The following is a 19,680-nucleotide window of genomic DNA, read 5'->3' as shown; positions in this document are numbered from 1 at the left end:
AAAACACATCAAACAGAACTTGGAAAAGTTTCAACAATATCATTTTTTGATAAAATCTTTCTACCAGAGTAGAGCCTAACAATGATTGCTACGTTTTTTAAGCAAAAACAGAAACCCTTGTGATGTAAAAAAAGTGTATAAATAAGCTCTCTACTGAAGAAAAAAGTAGACCTAGTAGATATACTTTTTTTCTTCAGTTGTTTCTTCTGTCAGTTGCAATTGATTGCAGAACTTTTTTAACAATTCCCAGCATCTGGTAGGTGAGACTAACTCCCCTATTAGATTGGCATGCTTCCTTCAGTTCTACCAAACAGGAGACACGATGCTTTGCCTGTATTTACCTCATATCTGTCCATATCCTATCAATTGAGTTCTTGTCTGGTGACTGAGAAGGCTAATCAATCCTCTGTTAATTCTAAGACTGAGCTGTTCATTGAGGGGGCTTGTCATGTTACAATATGGTGCTCTGGATGGAATTACTGTCTCTTTTTAGGCTGATATCTGTGTACACTGAAGTGATTTTCCATAGGGCATTCATGGCCAGGTTATTCACTGTTAAATCATGACCATTTTACTATGGCATGCTGTGTCTTTTTGTGTGTGATGGAATATAAGGACGTACAGTTGGAGTGCCACTCAATTCAGCTTGCTTGCTAGGTCATTTTCCAATTTTATTTTGTTCAAGCCTCTTTTTATTAAAAGGCTTTTCCTACCTTCCTCCTGAGCAAACTGAGATAGTTGTCTACAGAAAAACAAAACATTCCGTCTTGGTTTTGTTGGACCGAAAAATATTGTTGTACAGAGTTTGTGATGGTTCTCTTTACCATCAAGTCAGAGACAAGTGCGCATTTACAGTGGCCACCTGGAGAGTGCCCATTTAGAGAGAGTGTCAGTGGGGCTTCCTACTGTAGGTGCACTCCACATGAGGTTTGTCCACATTCCAGACGCTTGTACTGTATGGTAAGCAAGTGTGTCAGGAAGTGTCATTTGGAATTTTTGATATTGTTTTTATAGGGAGGTCTGCTTTTCATTCTAATATCCAAATATCTGTTCTCCCTAATACATTCAGTGTGGAAACTGTCAATTTGTTTGGATTCTTGTAGCTTGGGAAATTATTTTGATGTCTTTCATCCTTAAGCAAATTTTGCACTGGCCTTTGATTTCAGAGAACATACAGCTGGGTATTTTTAAACTGTATTTTATTACTGTAAACAGTATTTTTAAACTGTTGAATGAACTTTGACTTTTGATATGCCAATGAGTGCTGACTTGCAGTCTTTTAAAAATGCTTAGAAATGTAAAACATTTTTTCTTTCTTTCCCAGCTTCTTCTTCCTTCCCTTTGCCTTCTTGTGCTTTTAGTATCATTGAGTTTTTCACTATTCCTTGTTCACATGGATTTTCCAGTATTTTATTACCTGAATGGCTGTTTCATAATTGGTTATTAATCCAAGTGCTTACTTGTCAAAGAAAACACCTACCAAACATTTAATAAAATTATTTTTATCCTGAAAATGATAATGAAATTTAGTTTTCCTGCTCTTTCTAAATTCACTTCCTTTCCAAGACAGAAAAAAATTGTCCGCACAGCAGAATATTTCTCGACGTGACAGCTGAATATCGGCTCATGTGACCGTTTTACCAGCTGCTTGCATTTACTCAAGTTTTTTTTTCAGGGTTGAAGTTCACTTGACACTCTTACATAACAGCTGACTGTGTTGTTTCCCATCGGTGGCAAACAGAAAAATATGCTGGGCTTTTGTTTTGTCCCCCCCCCCCCCTGAAGTTTTTTTTTAATTTAAAAAGCCTCTGAAAACAATATTTATGTAGTTTCACATTTTTCTGTCAGTTAACATTTGAAGCCCTTCTGTTTTGAAATGTGTAACTGTGCTGGTGGACTCGACAGAGACTTAGGAAAAACTCCCCCTGGATCCTCAGTGCTGGATCGTCAGACTGGAGCAGAATCAACATGGAGGCCCTTACACCTGTAATCACGGCTCTGAGAGCCATCCTTTTGGATTTGAAAAGAGGATTTGACCACTTTGGTGTTTAACTGTAGTCATGTCTGAGTTACTACAGAAAACCTATCTGCTTTCCTAGCAGGTGTTAGGAATGACACGTGCTTTTACTGCAGGTGTTCTAGTACTTGGTGAACTGGACCATCAAAAAGAAGGCTTGTGTTTTCTCTCTTCTCTCTTCAGCAGGGAATAAACCTGTTACTTGTTCCTTTGCAGCCTACGCATGCTGACGCAGCTCCCCACCTGAACTACATCAAAGAGAGTGTTGGGCTTTCCATGACCAAACCTTTTCTGCTTGGTGCTGGCTAACTGCTGACTTTAATTCATTTGCTGGCTTGTTTAGACTAATGATTGAGTGGTTTCTGCACTTAGTCCTGTGTTTCGAAAGTACAGCCCTTCGAAGGTACAGTTCCCAACAGCTTTAGAGTGCTAATCTGCAGTAGAAACAGCCTGTCCTCTACCTTGCTTACACTACCTTCTTACTAAACAGTGCAGCTCTGAACAGCTAAACACCTACAGTTCTTAGTACAGCTCCTCTCTATCGTGGGCATTTTTATAACACGCTGTCTCAGTGTGTCAGATACTCCCAGAATTATTCATTTTTGTTATTCAGCAGAGATTCATTTGGTTATATCTCAGGAAACACACATTGGAAAGGATAGTTCTGAAACTGGTACAGGATTGATAACAGTTGTATATCATATTCAATCTTTTAAGATCTGAAATGAAATTTCGAAATATGCCCTACACAGAAAATAATAAATCAATTAGGCTGACAATACAGTTTTCCCCACGTACTAGACCAGGGTTGATAACTACATATTTAATGATGTAGACCTGACCATTTCTGCTAATCATGAGGTAAAAAGTTCACATTTCTTTCTTATAAGCCCTGGACAATTTTGGAGGAACTTTTTAAAGGTTTCCAGTTTTCAAACTGCTGTGATGCATAAGAAGTGGAATTATAGTTCTAACAGCTCCAATAGATCAGTAACTGGTAAGGAAAGGATAAACTGTCCTGTTTTATAATTTCACACTCATACTGTATTTCTGTCACAATGGTAGCATTATATCTATAGTAGTTCAGGTGGGCAGCTGCGTCAGCAGGCGTAGGCTGCAAAGGAACAAGTAAAGGTTTATTCCCTGCTGGAAAGAGAAGAAAGAAAACACAACGTTTCGGCCGTGAAGCCTTCTTCAGGTGTGAGACAGCAAAGATTCAATAGCACAGAAGAACAAAAGCTGGGAGAGGGGAGGGGGCAGGAGGGGCAGAGAGGCCACTCAGGAAGTGCAAAGTGGAGAGAGGTGAAGGGAGGGGTGAAGAAAAATCCTGCATGAGAAGAGAGAAGATTACACGAAAATAAGTCGGTCATTGAGAGGGGGAAGATGTGAAACTAGTTTCAGGATGAGTTTCGTTTCTGCTGTGGGAGTTGAGAAACCCTTCTTTGAGAACAGAGAGATCAGTGTGATCATGGCCGTCTGAGTTGAAATGAGAAACTGTGGGCTTGGAGAAGTCTTTAATCTTCACAGCCCAAACACGTTCTCTGAAGAGGTCTCCTAGTCTCCTTCCGGTTTCCCCGACGTAGATGGCTGGGCATTTTTTGCAGGAGATACAGTAAATGAGGTTGCTGGAGGTACAGGATGTCGTCTGGGTGATCCAGAATTGGCCTTGGGGGCCCTGAATGAGGGTGTTGTTAGATCTGTATTTGCAGGTGATGCAGCGAGCTCTGTGGCAGGGGAAGGTGCCGGGTGGGGATGATTGCCAAGTGCGGTCAAGGGAGCTGTTAACCAGAAGTTTACATAGATTGGGTGATCGATATCTATTGGTCAGGTTCACACACAAAATGTGTCACAGTTCAAAATATTTTACCATATTTTACCATATTTTGAATTAATAAAACAAGGATACCACTGTGTATACTAATAATCTTGGTGTGAAAACTTTCTTTGCAATTTTTGCAATAGTCTTTTTGCAGTTCCCTGTGGACGTTCCCTGTTGTCTCATCATTAGAAAATGAATTTTATATCAAGGAAAGGTTGGAAGTTGCCATTTGGTAACAGCACAGTCTGCGAAAGGCTTTTAGTACTTTTGGAATCTAGTCTTTTTTGCTAATGAAGATCCCAGATTTACAGTGAAATATCAACATTTCAGAAACTTAATTTTTTCCAATTTGAGTATTTCCTGAGTGTACTGATCTTATTTGTACAGCTCTTCCGTGAGACTCTCACTGTACAACATGAACATTAAATACAGTACGATTACCGATTGACAGGCAGGTGTGATATGCTGTATATTTTGGCCTAGCCTGCACAAAAATATATTTGGCTTTTCACGGTCATCTCTTTTAATGTCATAGTTCCAAAGCTGCCATTATACTAAATTATTGTCCAGATGATTATTTTATATGACGTCTGGTGCTATAAATATAAATTAAAGGCATTAGGACTCAAAATAAAGGAATTTTTGACATTTCCTTAAACTCTCAATGAGTCCCATCTGACTGATTTGGCCTCGTAGGTAGTTTACAGTATTCCTTCAGAATCACAGGTGCTGCTCAGAAACACCATTATTACATCCACCGTGGTCATAAACCCACAGCGCCATCTACAGGGGTGGAGGGCGAAGTCTTGGATAAATCTGTTGACAGCTTGATGATCCATATGATCCATATGATCCATATCAATGTCTTTCTCTCATCCGTAACATTTCTAAAATTCCTATGTGTAACATAAATGAGAAAACAACACCGGATTCAGATTTGAATGGTAACTCCTATTCCTCTTGCTTTTTTGTTGTAGTCTGTGGCCCTAATTCAACACCAGCCATCTGACTGTATGTGAATACGGTATGTGAATATGACATAACAGATAGAAGTGCCCCCTTCCCTTTGCTGTCAGACAGCCTCAGAATTAATGCAGTTTTCAGTGTGGAAGACAGGGCTTTGCTAGGCTGTGGAATTAACAGTAACAATAAGCCAAAACCTCCCATGGAGTTAGAGTATGAACATGTGCTGCCAATGTGCTAACATGAGCTAGAGTTGCAATTCAAATTAGGCAACAACTACAAGCACAGACAAAGAGATGCCTCTGACTTGGAAACTTTCACAGCATCACAATTTACAATAAAACTCCTTTTGGACAAAGTGGACAGAAGGATATTGGGTGACCGCTGGCCGAGCTGCAGCTGATGAAACTTCGTGCATGGGGCAGATGGTTTCAGTCCTTTTGTAGATGGAAAGCCTAGATCCTGAAGGATTGTAAGTGGTAGCTCTGGTCATTAGCAGTGATGACAGAGTAGAGCACAAAATAGGCTTCAGAGTGTCTTGAGCACTATGGACTAATGCCATGCTACCTTAAACAGCATAAAAAGGACCTTTTTTCCTATCCTGTCCTTCTTTGGCGGTCTAGCACAGGTTGGTTGGCATTTCAGTATGAGAAAAGTGGCTCAGGGTCAGAGATAAGAGGTGCTGTCCTCTGAGACAGCTGCTGGGCTCAGTACCTGATGTGGAAGCAGCATGGTGATTTTCTCACTGCTCATAAAACCCGAAAAAAGGGTCAGTTTAATGAAAATGGTGTCGTTGTTTTCCCTAGTATTCACACAAACAGTGACTGCGCAGACTTAATAAATCAGATCATGGTCACTGATTTTAAAATGATGTCAAGTTCATTGTAAATAACGCGCACTTGTGCATTTTTCAGTGAGCATCATTTTTGATGTGCCATTGTAATGTCATTTCCCAAGGAGAGGATTCTGAAGAATTACCCAGTCTACCTCATCTATAGGTGATATGACAGTAAATATGTGACAATGGATGAGTGGTTTATAAACCATCCTTATAAAAGAATATACCAGACCACATCCACCCTTTTCTGTTCTGAACAAGCTGTAAATATCCCTAGTTTTTTACATATTAATTCAACTTATTGTGACATCTGAGTTCTGTTATGATTTGCAAAGGCAGTATACTCAATGATTTCTTTAAAAAATATTTTATTACCTTAAAGAATACTTTAAAGAGTCTGGAGATTAATTTGCACCCCTCAGCTATTCTTTGATTTCCATTTATTCCTCTTATGTAATGTTTTTTTAGTGATGCAATAAAAAAGGATTTCAAAATACCAAACAGCGGCACTTTGATCCACACAGACTGGGTAAATGCTGATGATGAGACTTCCGAAGGGCACGCGATGTACTAACTGACAGACTGTAGCTCTACCCCTCCAGAAGCCTGATTTTTCACAAATACATTTTGTCAGTTAGGAGTTTAAGTTACAAACTTCAAGGCTAAAGGAAATATTTGTCCGTGTCTGTTTGGAAAAGAGTAATATTGTCTCCAAACAGAAAGTAGCTACTTTCCCATTGGAGATGAATGCGCAAAACCCAAGTCTAGAGAAAGACATTACTCTTTAAACATTTTCACTGAATTAAATACCGATTACATGTGGGAGATATACTGTATGTTGTTTGTGTTGAAGTGTCTCACAACTTTCTCCGAATCTCATTTCATTCTATGACCACGGTATCCCATTGTTCCAGTTCTCCCAGTTCCCAGTCATGTATTTTTAAAATAAATATACAGTGTATCTGATTTGAATAATTCTGCAGCTTAATACTGAATTATTATTATTTAAATTATGTAAATTTTAATAGAAAGATTCTAACAGTCGTGATTAGCTGTGCGTTTGAAAAGGCGAAGGAACCTTTCTTAACAGAGCACTGGAGTTCTCATATCATTTACAGCAACAGCAGGCATATTCATTTAATTTATTTGGAGACGTGTTTACAATGATTTTTATTGAGTGTTGGAGGACATCAGGCGTATCTATTAACTTCCATGTCAGAAATAACGGATAGTAGGGCCTGGATGTAAATAATGTCTCTGCTTGTGCAACAGTTGGGGGTCCTCTGCCTAGCTGGGTGTCAGCGAGGGCGTTAGGAGCGCCTGGCTGGACCCTATGCGGCGCTGAGACTGTAGGTAGTTACTAGTATTGGCATCCAGATCCCCATAACAAAAGGGAAGAGTCGGAGTCAAAGTAGAAGAGCCAGGTCAGGTATCACAATAGTCAGGTCGAGGGCATCCAAAATGAGACGCGTGGCGAAGTCGAAGCAGGAGGAAACTAGGTCGGGGAGCCGGAAATCAGGTCGAGACCAGAGCCAAGGGTTATGCTCACTAGTGAGCGGGGACTGAGTGGAGTGAGAGGGTATAGATAGGGAAGAGTGGGAGGGGTGAGGATTGATTGATTAGTGCGCGGGTGAGAGGTGCTCCTGGGAATGCGGTTCGTGACACTAGGAGAGTGAAAATGTCTTGAAACATCATGATAATCTATACCTGTTCCCAGCTGAGGAATCTTCCTTACAAATTATGTCAGGAAACGAAGCCACGCAGAGTCACTAAGAGTAAACGGGGCTCGTCAGTGTGTGAACACAGTCCCGTGTTTTCATGCACTGGAAGGCCAGCGGACTGTGTTCGGCCACCTCGCCTTGCCTGTTCTCCCCTCGGTACTGACCTGACTTGTTGTGCTCTGACCGCAGCCTGGGTGGGCTCCCTGTCCATGGGAATGATCTTCTTCTGCTCGCCGCTCGTCAGTATTTTCACGGACCTGTTCGGCTGCCGGATAACTGCAGTGGCTGGGGCCGCGGTCGGCCTGGTGGGGCTGTTCGCCAGCTCCTTCGTCAGGTGAGCTTTCCGTCTCGCCGTCTTCCTCCTGTGTGCAGCCCTTACTTGGGGGGTCACATCTGAATGTATAGTACTGGTATATGTATAGTTTGTTTTTAAATATACCACACGCCTCTCGAATAGCTGACATGTGGTTCACATGGAAGCTGGGAATTCAGAAATCAGTGGTTTGATGAAGCGTGCTCAGAACATGCATGACTTTGTCAACGATGCACAACATTTAGAGGGAGGGCTCGTGGTTGAATAAACTTTTGAACATGGCAGAAAAGCCAGACAGAATAGTTTTTAGTTGGCACTTTTGTTTTGTGTCCATTGTCCCCTTGGTTCACTTTCCTGTATCTTGATTTCCGCTTGAGGTAAGACTTCAAGTTCTGATTTACACAGCTGTACCTCGTAGACACATAATTACACTGGTAATTAAGACTGTAATTAACCTGTAAGGCATAGCCTATCTGTTCTCTTCTTTTTCACTAAATGTCTTACAGGCAATTCTCTTTTGTATTTTTTCACATTAGAGTGACAGAGGAATTCAAATTCTTACAGATATTTATAACGAGGACTTGGACTCACAGCACAAGTTTTCCAGGCTCTTCTTTCTTTCTCTAATAATTACTTCATTTTGCAAAGCTTTCCTATGGAGTCCCTGGGGTATGAAGTTATCTATAAGCCCAGTTGACAATCATTTTGACACCAGGGTTTCTTCTATTTACATGATTCTCTACAGGCTTCAGATAGACACTTAGTAGCAGTTACTAAGGGAATAGGCACCTGAATATTTTCCTGGGACAGTATTTGTATAGGTCTCCTCCTGTTTGTCCATTATTTTAAATTGCACATGTTTTACTCCTGCTGGATGACGACTCTATCCAGAGTCTCTCACAGCAGCAGAAAAAGATTTGACTGGCTGGCAGCTAAAATGTTGCTGATGCTACGTGGGCAGTCATTTGTGACAAAAGTCTATAGCATCAGGTTTGAAACACTGTGTTTCAAATCAAAATCACCCACATTTTGGGCCCTTTCTAATTAAAAAAAAAATCATTATCATAATAATTAGTGGGGAGGAGAGCAGAGTGATGAAGCCAGTTCAGAGATGGGGATTATTAGGAGGCCATGATGGGTAAACGTCAGGGGGAAATTTGCCCAGGACACCAGGGGAGCACCCCTACTCTTTTCGAGAAACACCCTGGGATTTTTAATGACCCCAGAGGGTTGGGACCTCTGTTTTACATCTCATCCGAAGGGCGGCACCTTTTTACAGTATAGTGTCCCTGTCACTATACTGGGGCATTAGGACCCACATGGACTGCAGGGTGAGCGCCCCCTGCTGGCCCCACTAACACCTCTTCCAGCAGCAACCTTAACTTTCCCAGGAGTCTCCCATCCAGGTACTGACCAGGCTCACACCTGCTGAGCTCCCGTGGGCTGCCAGCTGTGAGCTGCAGGGTGATATGGCTGCTGGCGATGGGGCGTTTGTAACGAAAGAAGCCCAATACCAGCCCCCGAGTAAATAAAGAATAATCTCGCCAGCGAGGCTCGGTTTCCTCTCTCTCCCTGCTCCTCCAGCTCCCTGGGCCCGATGTACTTCACGTACGGGATCGTGTTCGCCTGCGGCTGCTCCTTCGCGTACCAGCCCTCCCTCGTCATCCTCGGGCACTACTTCAAGAAGCGCCTGGGGCTGGTGAACGGCATCGTGACGGCGGGCAGCAGCGTGTTCACCATCACCCTGCCCTTCCTGATGTCCCAGCTGCTGCAGCGGCTCGGCCTGCACCACACCCTGCGCGTGCTCTGCGTCTTCATGCTGCTGCTCCTGCTGGCCAGCCTCACCTACAAGCCCCTGCTGCCCCAGCCCGGGCGGAGCAAGTCCGGCGGCAGGTGTCCCCCCATGAGCAAAGTCTTCAACGTCAAAATCTGGAAGTCCCTCGGCTACCGGATCTGGGCCTTCGGGATCCCCGCTGCGCTCTACGGATACTTCGTGCCTTACGTCCACTTGGTGAGTCCGCCATCCTGTCCTCGATGATCGTATACGCCGGCCTTATTTTCGTCACGTGGAGGTACGGTTTGGTTTTCCTCGCTTGTCCGTGTGCCGCTTCCTTTGCTGCCAGTGTCTTTGTTTTTTTTCTTCCCAATTTCAGTTCGGTGCTGGGAGACATTGGAAACTAGGAAGGTAAGAATAGCCAAAGACGATGTAACGGGAGCTGGTCCAGGCTCCCGCGAAGCACAGTTCAGGACCCTGTGCAGACGGTATAATCCGGAAGTAGGTGGAGAAGGAGGACAGGGAGGAGATGACGAGAATCAGGATGGGTTGACAGACAGGGGGGCGTGGCGGCGGTGAGCCACGCTCAGGGGGCGTGGCCAAGGCAGACAAGTCCATAGAGTCCAGGGGGGAATCCGAGGCGAAGCCCAAGGTCCAGGACCGGGTGATCCAACCAAGACAGCACAAAACAAGATTAAAACCTGGAACGGGATCCGGGACAGGGAATAAAAACCAGGGTAACGAGGCCCGGCGCTCCGAGCCCCGGACTCAGATGGTCAGGACACCGTGATGAAGCCTGTGCCATTGGGTCTCTCCTGGACCCGCTGGTAGGTGGGCTTCCGGGCGTCCATCTCCCAATGCTGAGCCCAGAATAGTGAGAGCGCCAGGCTGAAATAAGGAGGGGCAGAACAGGGGGCAGGTGCACGGAATGAGCTAAAATAAGAAAGAGCCGGAGCGCCCTTAAGAGGAGGGATTACGATCGTGACACACAAGAAGAGGCTTTTCGGCACACCGAGGTCGTGTGGCAGCTCCAGCTGTTTCTGGAAGGAAGCCAGGGCATCATCTTTGGAAATATAGCTGGGCAGCTTGTTCCACACTCCCACCACCTACTAATAGTGACACAAAGAGAGGTCCGAGCCTTTTAGAGCATCTCACTACCGCTTGACATGTTATTGGTGACCAAGGTCAATAATTGTAGTGATATTGAAAATAATTTGCACTGGACAAGTGATGCAGATTTTGAAGTGATTTCAAACTTTTAATTGTATTGGAGTCTAAGGGATTTGCAGTAGATGGACTGTTCCACTGTTTGGGTAAGTGACAGTGTGTTTTTTTCCTTCATATGCAGGTAGGTGGAGTAGGCTATGGACAGCTGAATGAGTTGACAGAAAATTCCTGCTGCACAAAGAAATCCTTCTAGCTAATGCATTGTGAGTCAGCAATAACACTTAAAACCAGACTTGAATTTCACAGGAGGCTTGCAGAGTGCAGTTAAAGGTTAAAAAATATGTATATGTAATTTAATGCAGGTTATGAGCCAAACAGCAGACGTGTCGATATTAGTCATATACATCAGTAGAAAAATCAACAAAAAGAATTGCAGTAATATATCCAAGGGGAGACAGAGGCGTGCATTCATTCTTTTGACATCAGGAAATGTAAAGTGTGATTTTGGTTACGCACAGAGAGAAAGGACATAAAGACGTACTTTGTAACAGTAGCATGGGGATCACAAAAGGAAAAAAAGGCTAGGGGCCAGATTATTCTCTACTAGAGGTCAAATTTCTGACCTCTCAATTTACTTTCAAGGCCAGAATGGGAGGGGCAGGGTTAGCTCGCCTCTTGGGTTACTCCAGTGGCTAGGCTTTACAGGACTGTCTTGTCCTAAGGTAGGATAGGAAGTGGAGTTCTCAGGCAAGAATAGTGCCTGTGGCTGCTAGGTTGGGTGGGAAGAATACCTTCAGCATACCAAAAAGACCGGAGAAAGCAACAGCAAACCCGGCCGCTGCTGCTGTGCCAGTGGTGCCAGGGTTGGCAATGGAGATCCGTCGCTGACCAAACAGGATCAGCCAGGTAGGTTAGCGGTCATGATCGTCATCCCTCCTCTAGAGGGCGCTCCGACCCTTTTGTGTTAGGTTCATTATCACGTTCGCCTGCCCCCTTGTTCCGTTCTTTATTTAAACCCGGTGCTCCAGAAGCTCGGGTCTCTGCACTGGAAGACGGACGCCCGGAGGCCCCGCCGAGCATCAAGCTGCCCCACGTCCGCGGCTTGAAGACGGAGGCTTCCGAGCGGCGTCCTGACCGGCTGAGTCTGGGGCTCGGAGCGCCTGGCCCCGTCAGTCTGTTTTAACCTCCTGTTCCTGTTCCGGATCCCGCTCCGGATTTTAACCCTGTCTCGTCTTGGATGGATCACCCGGCTTTGGATTTTGGGCTGCGCCCTGATTTCCCCTTTGGACTGTTGTGGACTTGTTTGCCTGCGCTCCCCTCTTGCACCTGGATCACTGTCGGCACCGCCCCCCTGTTCGCCATCCCTTCCATTTTTGCGTTTTCCCTGTAGCCCTTCTCCAGTCACTTCCGGGTTATACCGTCTGCACAGGGTCCTAAAGTAGGCACTACACGGGAGTCAGGACCGGCTCCGTGACATTAGCTTAGTCAGGTTTCCCTTCTCCTGTAGTTTTAAGTAATGTCTTAAAATATAGTTTATCAGTTAATAAGTATGTGAAGAAGAAGAGAAAAGGTTGAGTCTTCTCTCTCCCGGAAGAGGTTTATGGTTCTGTGGTTTGTACAAATCCAGGCCCCATGTCTGACTGTGAAGAGCAAATGCAGCCTTATGGGCTAAGCCTGCCTCCTGTTATAGAGGCAGTTACAAGGGATCCTTTTGTGTGTGGTGTAAGACCTGTGGTCTGTGCTCCAGGGGAACCCTGCGGTACATAGGTCGAGTTACAAGGAAGGCAGTAGCCCCAGGTCGATCGTCTGGCTCGGGAGAAGCAGCCCTGTCTCTGTGCGTTTACTGACAGGTTTCCTCTAGGAAGGGAGGGGGTTTTACAGAGATCAAACAGGTGATGGTTTTGAAGAGAGCTCGTCTGGTTACGGTTTTAATTAGAGAGTGCGAGAACACGGCTCACCCTAGTGAATCTCGATCCTGCAGGGAGTGAGGCTCTGTACTTCAGCACAGGAGACTCTGAGTAACATTTTCCCTGTCCAGAACCCCCCCCCCTGCCAGGAATGTAGAAAAGTAATCCAGTCTCACGTCCTGTAAAACGCCCCTCTTCGAGCCGGGAAACCGCGAGCTGTGGGCTGAGTGACAGGCGGGAGGTTGCCTTGGCGCCCACACTGGCGACAAGCAGGGAACCTGGTAACGGAGGCCGATCGACCGCAGGCAGACCCTCCTTGTTCAGTTAAAACGTGTGATTCTCACTTTTGTGTTATTTTATAATGGTTTCAAGCTGCTTTAGTTTTAGACAATGTATTAAAATTAACATAATGTATCTTCTGATCTTCTGGGTTTAGACAACCTTAAAGAGACAAAAATATCAATAAAAAAATATTTTAGAAATACTTATCTCTAAATATAAAAACTACAATAATCATGCTAAATATGAGAAAAAATTCTATGGCATCAATGTATTATTTTCTGGGATGGCATGGTTAGCATTGCTACCTGGCAGCGTGTGGTTCCTCCAGGTGCTCCAGGGTTCTCTCACAGTCCAGAGGCATGCTGGTGGGTTCATCGCCTTGTTGGAACACTGGCCCGTGTGTCTGTGTGTCTGTGTGTCTGTGCCCTGTGATGGACTGGCGTGTCTCTGTGTCTCTGTGTCTCTGTGTGTCTGTGTCTCTGTGTCTCTGTGTCTCTGTGTCTCTGTGTGTCTGTGTGTCTGTGTCTCTGTGTCTCTGTGTCTCTGTGTGTGTGTGCCCTGTGATGGACTGGCGTGTCTGTGTCTGTGTGTGTGTACGCCCTGAGATGGACTGGTGTGTCTGTGTCGGTGTCTACCCCGAGATGGACTGGCGTGTCTGTGTCTGTATGTGTATGTGTGTGTGTCTGTGTCTCTGTGTCTCTGTGTCTCTGTGTCTCTGTGTGTCTGTGTCTCTGTGTGTCTGTGTGTCTGTGTGTCTGTGTCTCTGTGTGTGTGTGCCCTGTGATGGACTGGCGTGTCTGTGTCTGTGTCTACCCCGAGATGGACTGGCGTGTCTGTGTCTGTATGTGTATGTGTGTGTGTGTGTGTCTGTGTCTGTGTCTGTGTCTGCCCTGAGATGGACTGGTGTGTCTGTGTCTGTGTGTGTGTGCCCTGATATAGACTGGGGTGTCTGTGTCTGTATGTGTATGTGTGTGTGTCTGTGTCTGTGTCTGCCCTGAGATGGACTGGTGTGTCTGTGTCTGTGTGTGTGTATGCCCTGAGATGGATTGGTGTGTCTGTGTCTGTATGTGCCCTGAGATGGACTGGTGTGTCTAAGAAAGCGATATATTTTTACATTTTTTTATTTTAGAGAACAAAACAAAACCATTTTACATATAATCACCATTACGCAGTCTTACTTTTACAATACACTTTCGACTATACATCACAAGCAAAAATGGTCTATTCCTATTTGTTGCCTTAGTATTTTACAATTATATAACTTTTAAACAAACTACTGTATATACATTCAGAATGAGGAAGATGTATACCTTTATGAATATGAAGAGGGTGGAGACTATATTAATGTACCTTATTAATTTCCAGTTATTTTGTATCTCAACAAATTCAGACCTTAAAGGTTTAATGTACTTAACCCATCTAGACCAATATTTGACAAATTTATTCATTTGTAATTTAAGTGAAAATGTTAATGTTTCCATTATATACATTTCATTTATTAATTCAATCCAATCATCTGGGAGAAGCCACTTACTCTTTATAGCTTTCTTCCCTATTGATAAAAGGATTCCAAACAATTATAAAGCGATATTTCAGTTGTATTTTGTGCGCTAAGCAGGCAAGTAAGTGACTTACACTTGGGGTAGACACAAAGTTTTTACTCTGTGTCCATTATTGAATTCCAGAGCACAATTCAAATGCTCCACAATGTGAATTGCGTAGAGGTGAGGTAGAACTTATAGGGAATATGAAAACGTGCGTCACAAGGCAGTGCTGCTAGTCATTAACAGCAGAAGGGTTTTGGTTCTTATTTCTTAGGCTTGCATTCCCCGATCTACTTTCCTTTTGGATAACTATCGGAGAGAGCTAATACGTTTTCAGTAAACAGTCTCTGAGTTCTGTTTCACTGACTTGGCTCTTAGTCAAGGTCAAAGTGTCAGAACATCCTGGACTATTTGTCTCAGAGGCCAGGGCATTGTTTGCAGCATTTTGAGAGAAAAGATCCCCTGTATTGCTTGTTGCAAGTCAGAAAACAGAAGGCAGCAGCCTGTCCCCATCCATCGCACTTCCTGAACTTTGCCCCATTAACAGCACTGGGAGAGGAGTGATCAATGTGGAAAAGCAATTACAATTGTAAAATGCAGGGATAATGAATTAAGTCAGAGTTCAGCTAGATCTCCGGATCACCTAGTGGGCACAGAATGAATGTCTTTTTAAATGTAAACTGTGCAAAGGTGGAGGGAAATTAATTTGTTGTTTTTCCAGAATAGAGCATCTAGGGGATACATTTATAAAATGTTTAAAAACAAACTTAAGGGCATTCTTTATGCTTTCAGTTAAAATTCTGGCTTTTATGACTTCTGACCTGGTGCTCTTTTAATGTTGTCTTAATTTCTCTGACTTATGTCACAGTTGGGTTGATGCGAGCTGCCCCTCTGCCTTTAAAACACTTGTACCTGTCTAAAACACTGCATGTGTGCAACACCCAGAAAAGTGTTACTCCACCTTCCAATCAGAAACAATAGCTTCTTTGTTTAACCATGAAAATTAATTCCTAAATAAATGTAATTTCCAAATATACAGTAACTGCTTTTAAACGCACTGCTGTTACTCTTATGCATGTAACTAAAGCTATATAAAAAGTAACATTTACTCAAGAGTGGGCAGCATAATGAATTTAACACATAGTGAGTGAGTAAATGTGGGAAATTATTAAACAGCAGATTAATTGATTATAGATATGTACTGCATTCAGCTGGTTTTAACTGAAGAGAAATATTCGTAGTACAACTTCACTGATGTGAATATAAATAAGACTTACACTGGACACTTTATCTGAAGGTGAAGAAATCTGTATTGGTTTTGAAACATTATTGGTCTTTCAGTGTAGTTAAAAAAGTAAATGAAGGAAAGTGTTTTAAAGTGCAGTTAAGAACATGAATATATAGGTTGAAAGCAGCAGGAAGCCATGTGGATCATCTTGCTTACTGGGAAGTTTAGTAGCATGTGCTTAAGTCAAAACAGCCTCTTCATCTGATTCAGAAGGAGCTGTGTGTCTCAGGCTAGTGTTTTGTCAGAGGGTTCGAAAGGGGCCTCCTTATGGGCCCTTCAGTATTATTCACAGTGCAGATGGCAGATACTCCCCGAGATCAGCTCGGAGCAATTATCAGCACCCTGCCTGCGTAAGAGGCTCCGTTATCTCCAAGACAGGCCAGGTCCGGGCCAGAGTGCACGCTGAAATATGAACAACATGTTAGGGCCAGGACACCAGATAGTGAGCCATGGGCACATGGATAAGATGTTCATTCAGGGGTTTTAAGTAGCACAGTCAAGTAGCTAAGAGTAAAATGCAAGACGACACATGTGTGGGCTGCAGGTTCAGATCTCTCATGTGACCCATCTGGAGTAACAGTGTGCAAGGCACCTTGCTCTAATTGCTGAAGCAAATCGCCTGCTGTATAAATGTATAGAGTGTCGTTGAGGTTCATTATAGAAATGAGAATTATAGACAAGACCTGACACTCTCTGGGCCACTGTCTGTATTTTCTTAATCGTATGCAGTTTTTAATGGTCTTTTATCGTTTGAAGTGTTATTTCACAGAGTTGTGTTATTACCAAGATTTCTACAAAGTTTAGAATTAAAAATGAAAGAATGAAAAAAGAACTTGAGCTCAACATTTTCAGAAAAAAAGTAACATACAGCACACCACGTTTACTAAAAGATAAGTTTGATGTCCTGGTTAATGTTTTCCCCTTTCATTACTGAAAGAAAATACTCAGAAGCTCAATTTATTATCTAGAGATGTGATGACTAAAGTTTCTGGTGACATAATTACCACAGCAATGGCAGAAACAGATGCCTTATTAAGCTTTATGTTAAATAAATTTTCCCAGCCTGAGAGTAGTTAAAATATATGTTCATATACATTTGCTCTTTCCATTTGATTGAAAATTTTTTATCTATATAATTCTGCAAATATATATTAAATTTACGCCTTGCAGGCCTCGTAGTCTGACTGATACAAGTCAAATGGGCACGTGAAGTAAGAATGACGTTGCAGAACATGGAAGCCATATTGCTGAGTTTAGGTCCTTCATGTTAAGAAGGTTGGCAGATAAAAGCAGGCAGCATACCTGTTGACTCTGTTGACTCTGGTAATGACACGTTTAGCCGACTGAAAGAATTTGTGACATTTCCAGACAAGCTGGACATGGGAATATGCGTTCTGTGATTGGTGTATCATGCGAAATATGTCACACTAATTTCACACTGCAGTGTTCACACTGTGAATAATCCTAAACCATGACTGCCCTTCATCATTCTGTGTCTAAATATGTGTTCTGTCCCGTTTCTTGTCTTGACATTTATGGTAACACAAGCGGTTGGCTGGGCCTGTGCTTGGATTATAAAAAGCTCTGGAAAATTATTGTAGTGGGGAGAGCAGAGTACAGTAGATGTTGCATTTATTCTGCTCTCCAGATTGCCGTGAAAATAAACTTTCACCTTCACAACCGCAGTGATCTGCACTGTGACTAGACATGTCGAGGAGTATTTGTTTGCTTTGTACTAATTTGTTTTATTAATTATTGTTTTAATTAGGTCAGCTATACCCAGAGAGTTCAGCTACGATGAAAATCTAGAGGACTGCAATTTAAGCTTAAAATTAAGGTGTATTTATATTGTATTGTATAAGGACAGTGTGGTGTGGTGGCGCAGGGGTTAGCATTGCTGGGGTCCTGTCTGAGAAGACTGTATGTTCTTCCCGTGTTCGCGTGGGTTTCCTCTCACAGTCCAAAGACATGCTGGTGGGTTCATTGGCTTCTGGGAAGATCGGCCCTGATGTGAGTTTGTCTGAGTTTGAGTCTGTGTGTTCCCCACACACACAGTGGTGTACATCGCACCCATTGGTTGCTGGGATAGGCTCCGGCTCCCCTCTATTCCTGCATTGGATGAATCAGTTGGCAAATGGATGGATGGATATATACGGACAAGAATGAACAGACCCTGCAGGTGTTAAACAAAGAGGAGGAACAGGCAGACAGAGGCTGTGTGGGGGTACAAGGGGAGATGAGGGACTGGACGTGAGCTGGGGTGGGGTGTTTGAGACAGCACTGCTTACAACAGTCACCCCTGTCAAATAGTTGTGTGCTCTTCATGGTATCTTTGAATTACTAGAAACAGCCAGAGAAGCTGTTTGTTTCTACTGATGCTTGACACGGACATGAATCAGATAAGAATTACTGCTGTGGCTTCACAGTATCTGCTTACATGTATCACTCTCTTATCTTCTCACTAGGAGTTTTATGGCTATAAATAATATCTCTTGTAAAGCTCAGCCTACTGGCTAATAGGGAGGAAAATGCTGAGCTAGGCAGCAGTTTGAACAGGATGTAAATTCTTTCAGGTTTCTACTCCAGCAAACAGTCATGTTAAAATTCGAGGGACCTGCATTTCGTTAGTATTAGTGAGGACAGTCCCAGCCGAACTGTAGTAAAAACAGAAAACTATTCTAATTTCACAAACAATCTTCTTAATAGTGATAGCTTATGATTTTCCATCATTTGTTTATTAAATGGCCTGGATTATCCACAAATTATCTCTTACTTCAAGTTTAAACAGCTGACTGCATGTAGGGTATTCTCAAACAATTAGTACACTGTTACATTGCTGTGTTAGGTCATAGGAACTTGTTCAAGGATAGCTGTTGCTTATAATACACAACTTAATCTCTCCAAGGCCTGCCACATAGTATTTCACAAGTACATATCATATTAAAGGGGTCATTTCTATCTGCTTTTTCCAGTTATTTTCTCTCTGTCTACCCTTTTGTGTGCTAATGATTACTTAAATAATTCTGCAGTAATGATTCTTTCACACAGTGTGTTCCTGGGGAAAGATTCCCTTGAGGCTGAATGTGAAAAGGTGACGTGGACCTTTCTGCTTTTCTGCAGAAAGTTTCTGCATTTATGTGCACTCCAGAACACTGTCATACCTGTCATACCTGAGATCATAAATCCATATAATCCCAGATAGAGTTTAATCTTCTTCTGTAAACCAACAGCACTTACCATGGGCGGAGCGGTGGCTCTGTGGCTAAGGAAGGCTGCCGGTTCAAATCCCACAGCCGACAGAGGAATCCTACTCCATTGGGCCCCTGAGCAAGGCCCTTCACCCCAGCTGCTCCAGGGGCGCCGTATAAATGGCTGACCCTGTGCTCTGACCCCAAGCTGTGTGTCTCATGGAGAGCAGGCTGGGGTATGCGAAAAGACAAATTCCTAATGCAAGAAATTGTATATGGCCAATAAAGTTATGTTATGTTATGACAACAAAAACAACCTTTAAAATTGCAGTTGGCCTTCCCTGTATCAAGTACAATTGAGTGGAATATCAAAGTCCAGTGAAGTGAAGCAGTTCCTCCTTGTTTTTCAGTCTCCTGGGACCCAACCTGATCCGATAACATATCTTTTTATGGTGTGACTGCATGTGCGCTTTTGTGACAGCTTGATAAAAAGTCAGGCTAAGCCTGGAATTTGAATGTAATGACTCTGCCACTTTTCACTGTAGATAAAAACAAACACAAGAAAGGCCATTGGAAGGAGCTGGGATATCAGCTTTGACAACATGGCTGCATAGCTTGTTCCAGACTCCCACAACTCTTTGTGTAGAAAAGTGACTCCTGTTTTTAGTTTTAGTTGCATTTCCACATGGTATATACTAGTATCCTTTGGTGTGTTTTGTTCTGTTAATTTTAAAGAAGTCCGAGGGGCTGAAACTTTGTCGGTGTGTTTGAGGATTCTGAATCCTTGAGGCAGATCTACGCACGGTCTTCTCGGAGCAAGACTAAGAAGTTGCAGGTTTGAGCCAGTCGTTACAGGAAA

At 43.2% G+C, this 19,680-nt stretch overlaps 1 protein-coding gene across 1 annotated transcript in view; it reads left to right on the top strand.

Annotated features, from left to right (window-relative positions):
- Nucleotides 1-19,680, top strand: part of slc16a10 (solute carrier family 16 member 10) — a 78,585-nt gene that overhangs the window by 37,156 nt on the left and 21,749 nt on the right. The window contains exons 2-3 of the mRNA XM_088905525.1: nucleotides 7,548-7,692; nucleotides 9,256-9,682. Coding sequence (XP_088761651.1) covers nucleotides 7,548-7,692; nucleotides 9,256-9,682 — 572 coding nt within the window. The remainder of the gene's footprint in view (nucleotides 1-7,547; nucleotides 7,693-9,255; nucleotides 9,683-19,680) is intronic.

This window comes from Atractosteus spatula, chromosome 2 (assembly GCF_055471065.1).
Source record: "Atractosteus spatula isolate fAtrSpa1 chromosome 2, fAtrSpa1.hap1, whole genome shotgun sequence".
NCBI classification, from domain to species: domain Eukaryota; kingdom Metazoa; phylum Chordata; class Actinopteri; order Semionotiformes; family Lepisosteidae; genus Atractosteus; species Atractosteus spatula.
The sequence above is the reverse complement of the archived record's forward strand: the minus strand, read 5'-3'. Positions and strand labels throughout refer to the sequence as shown.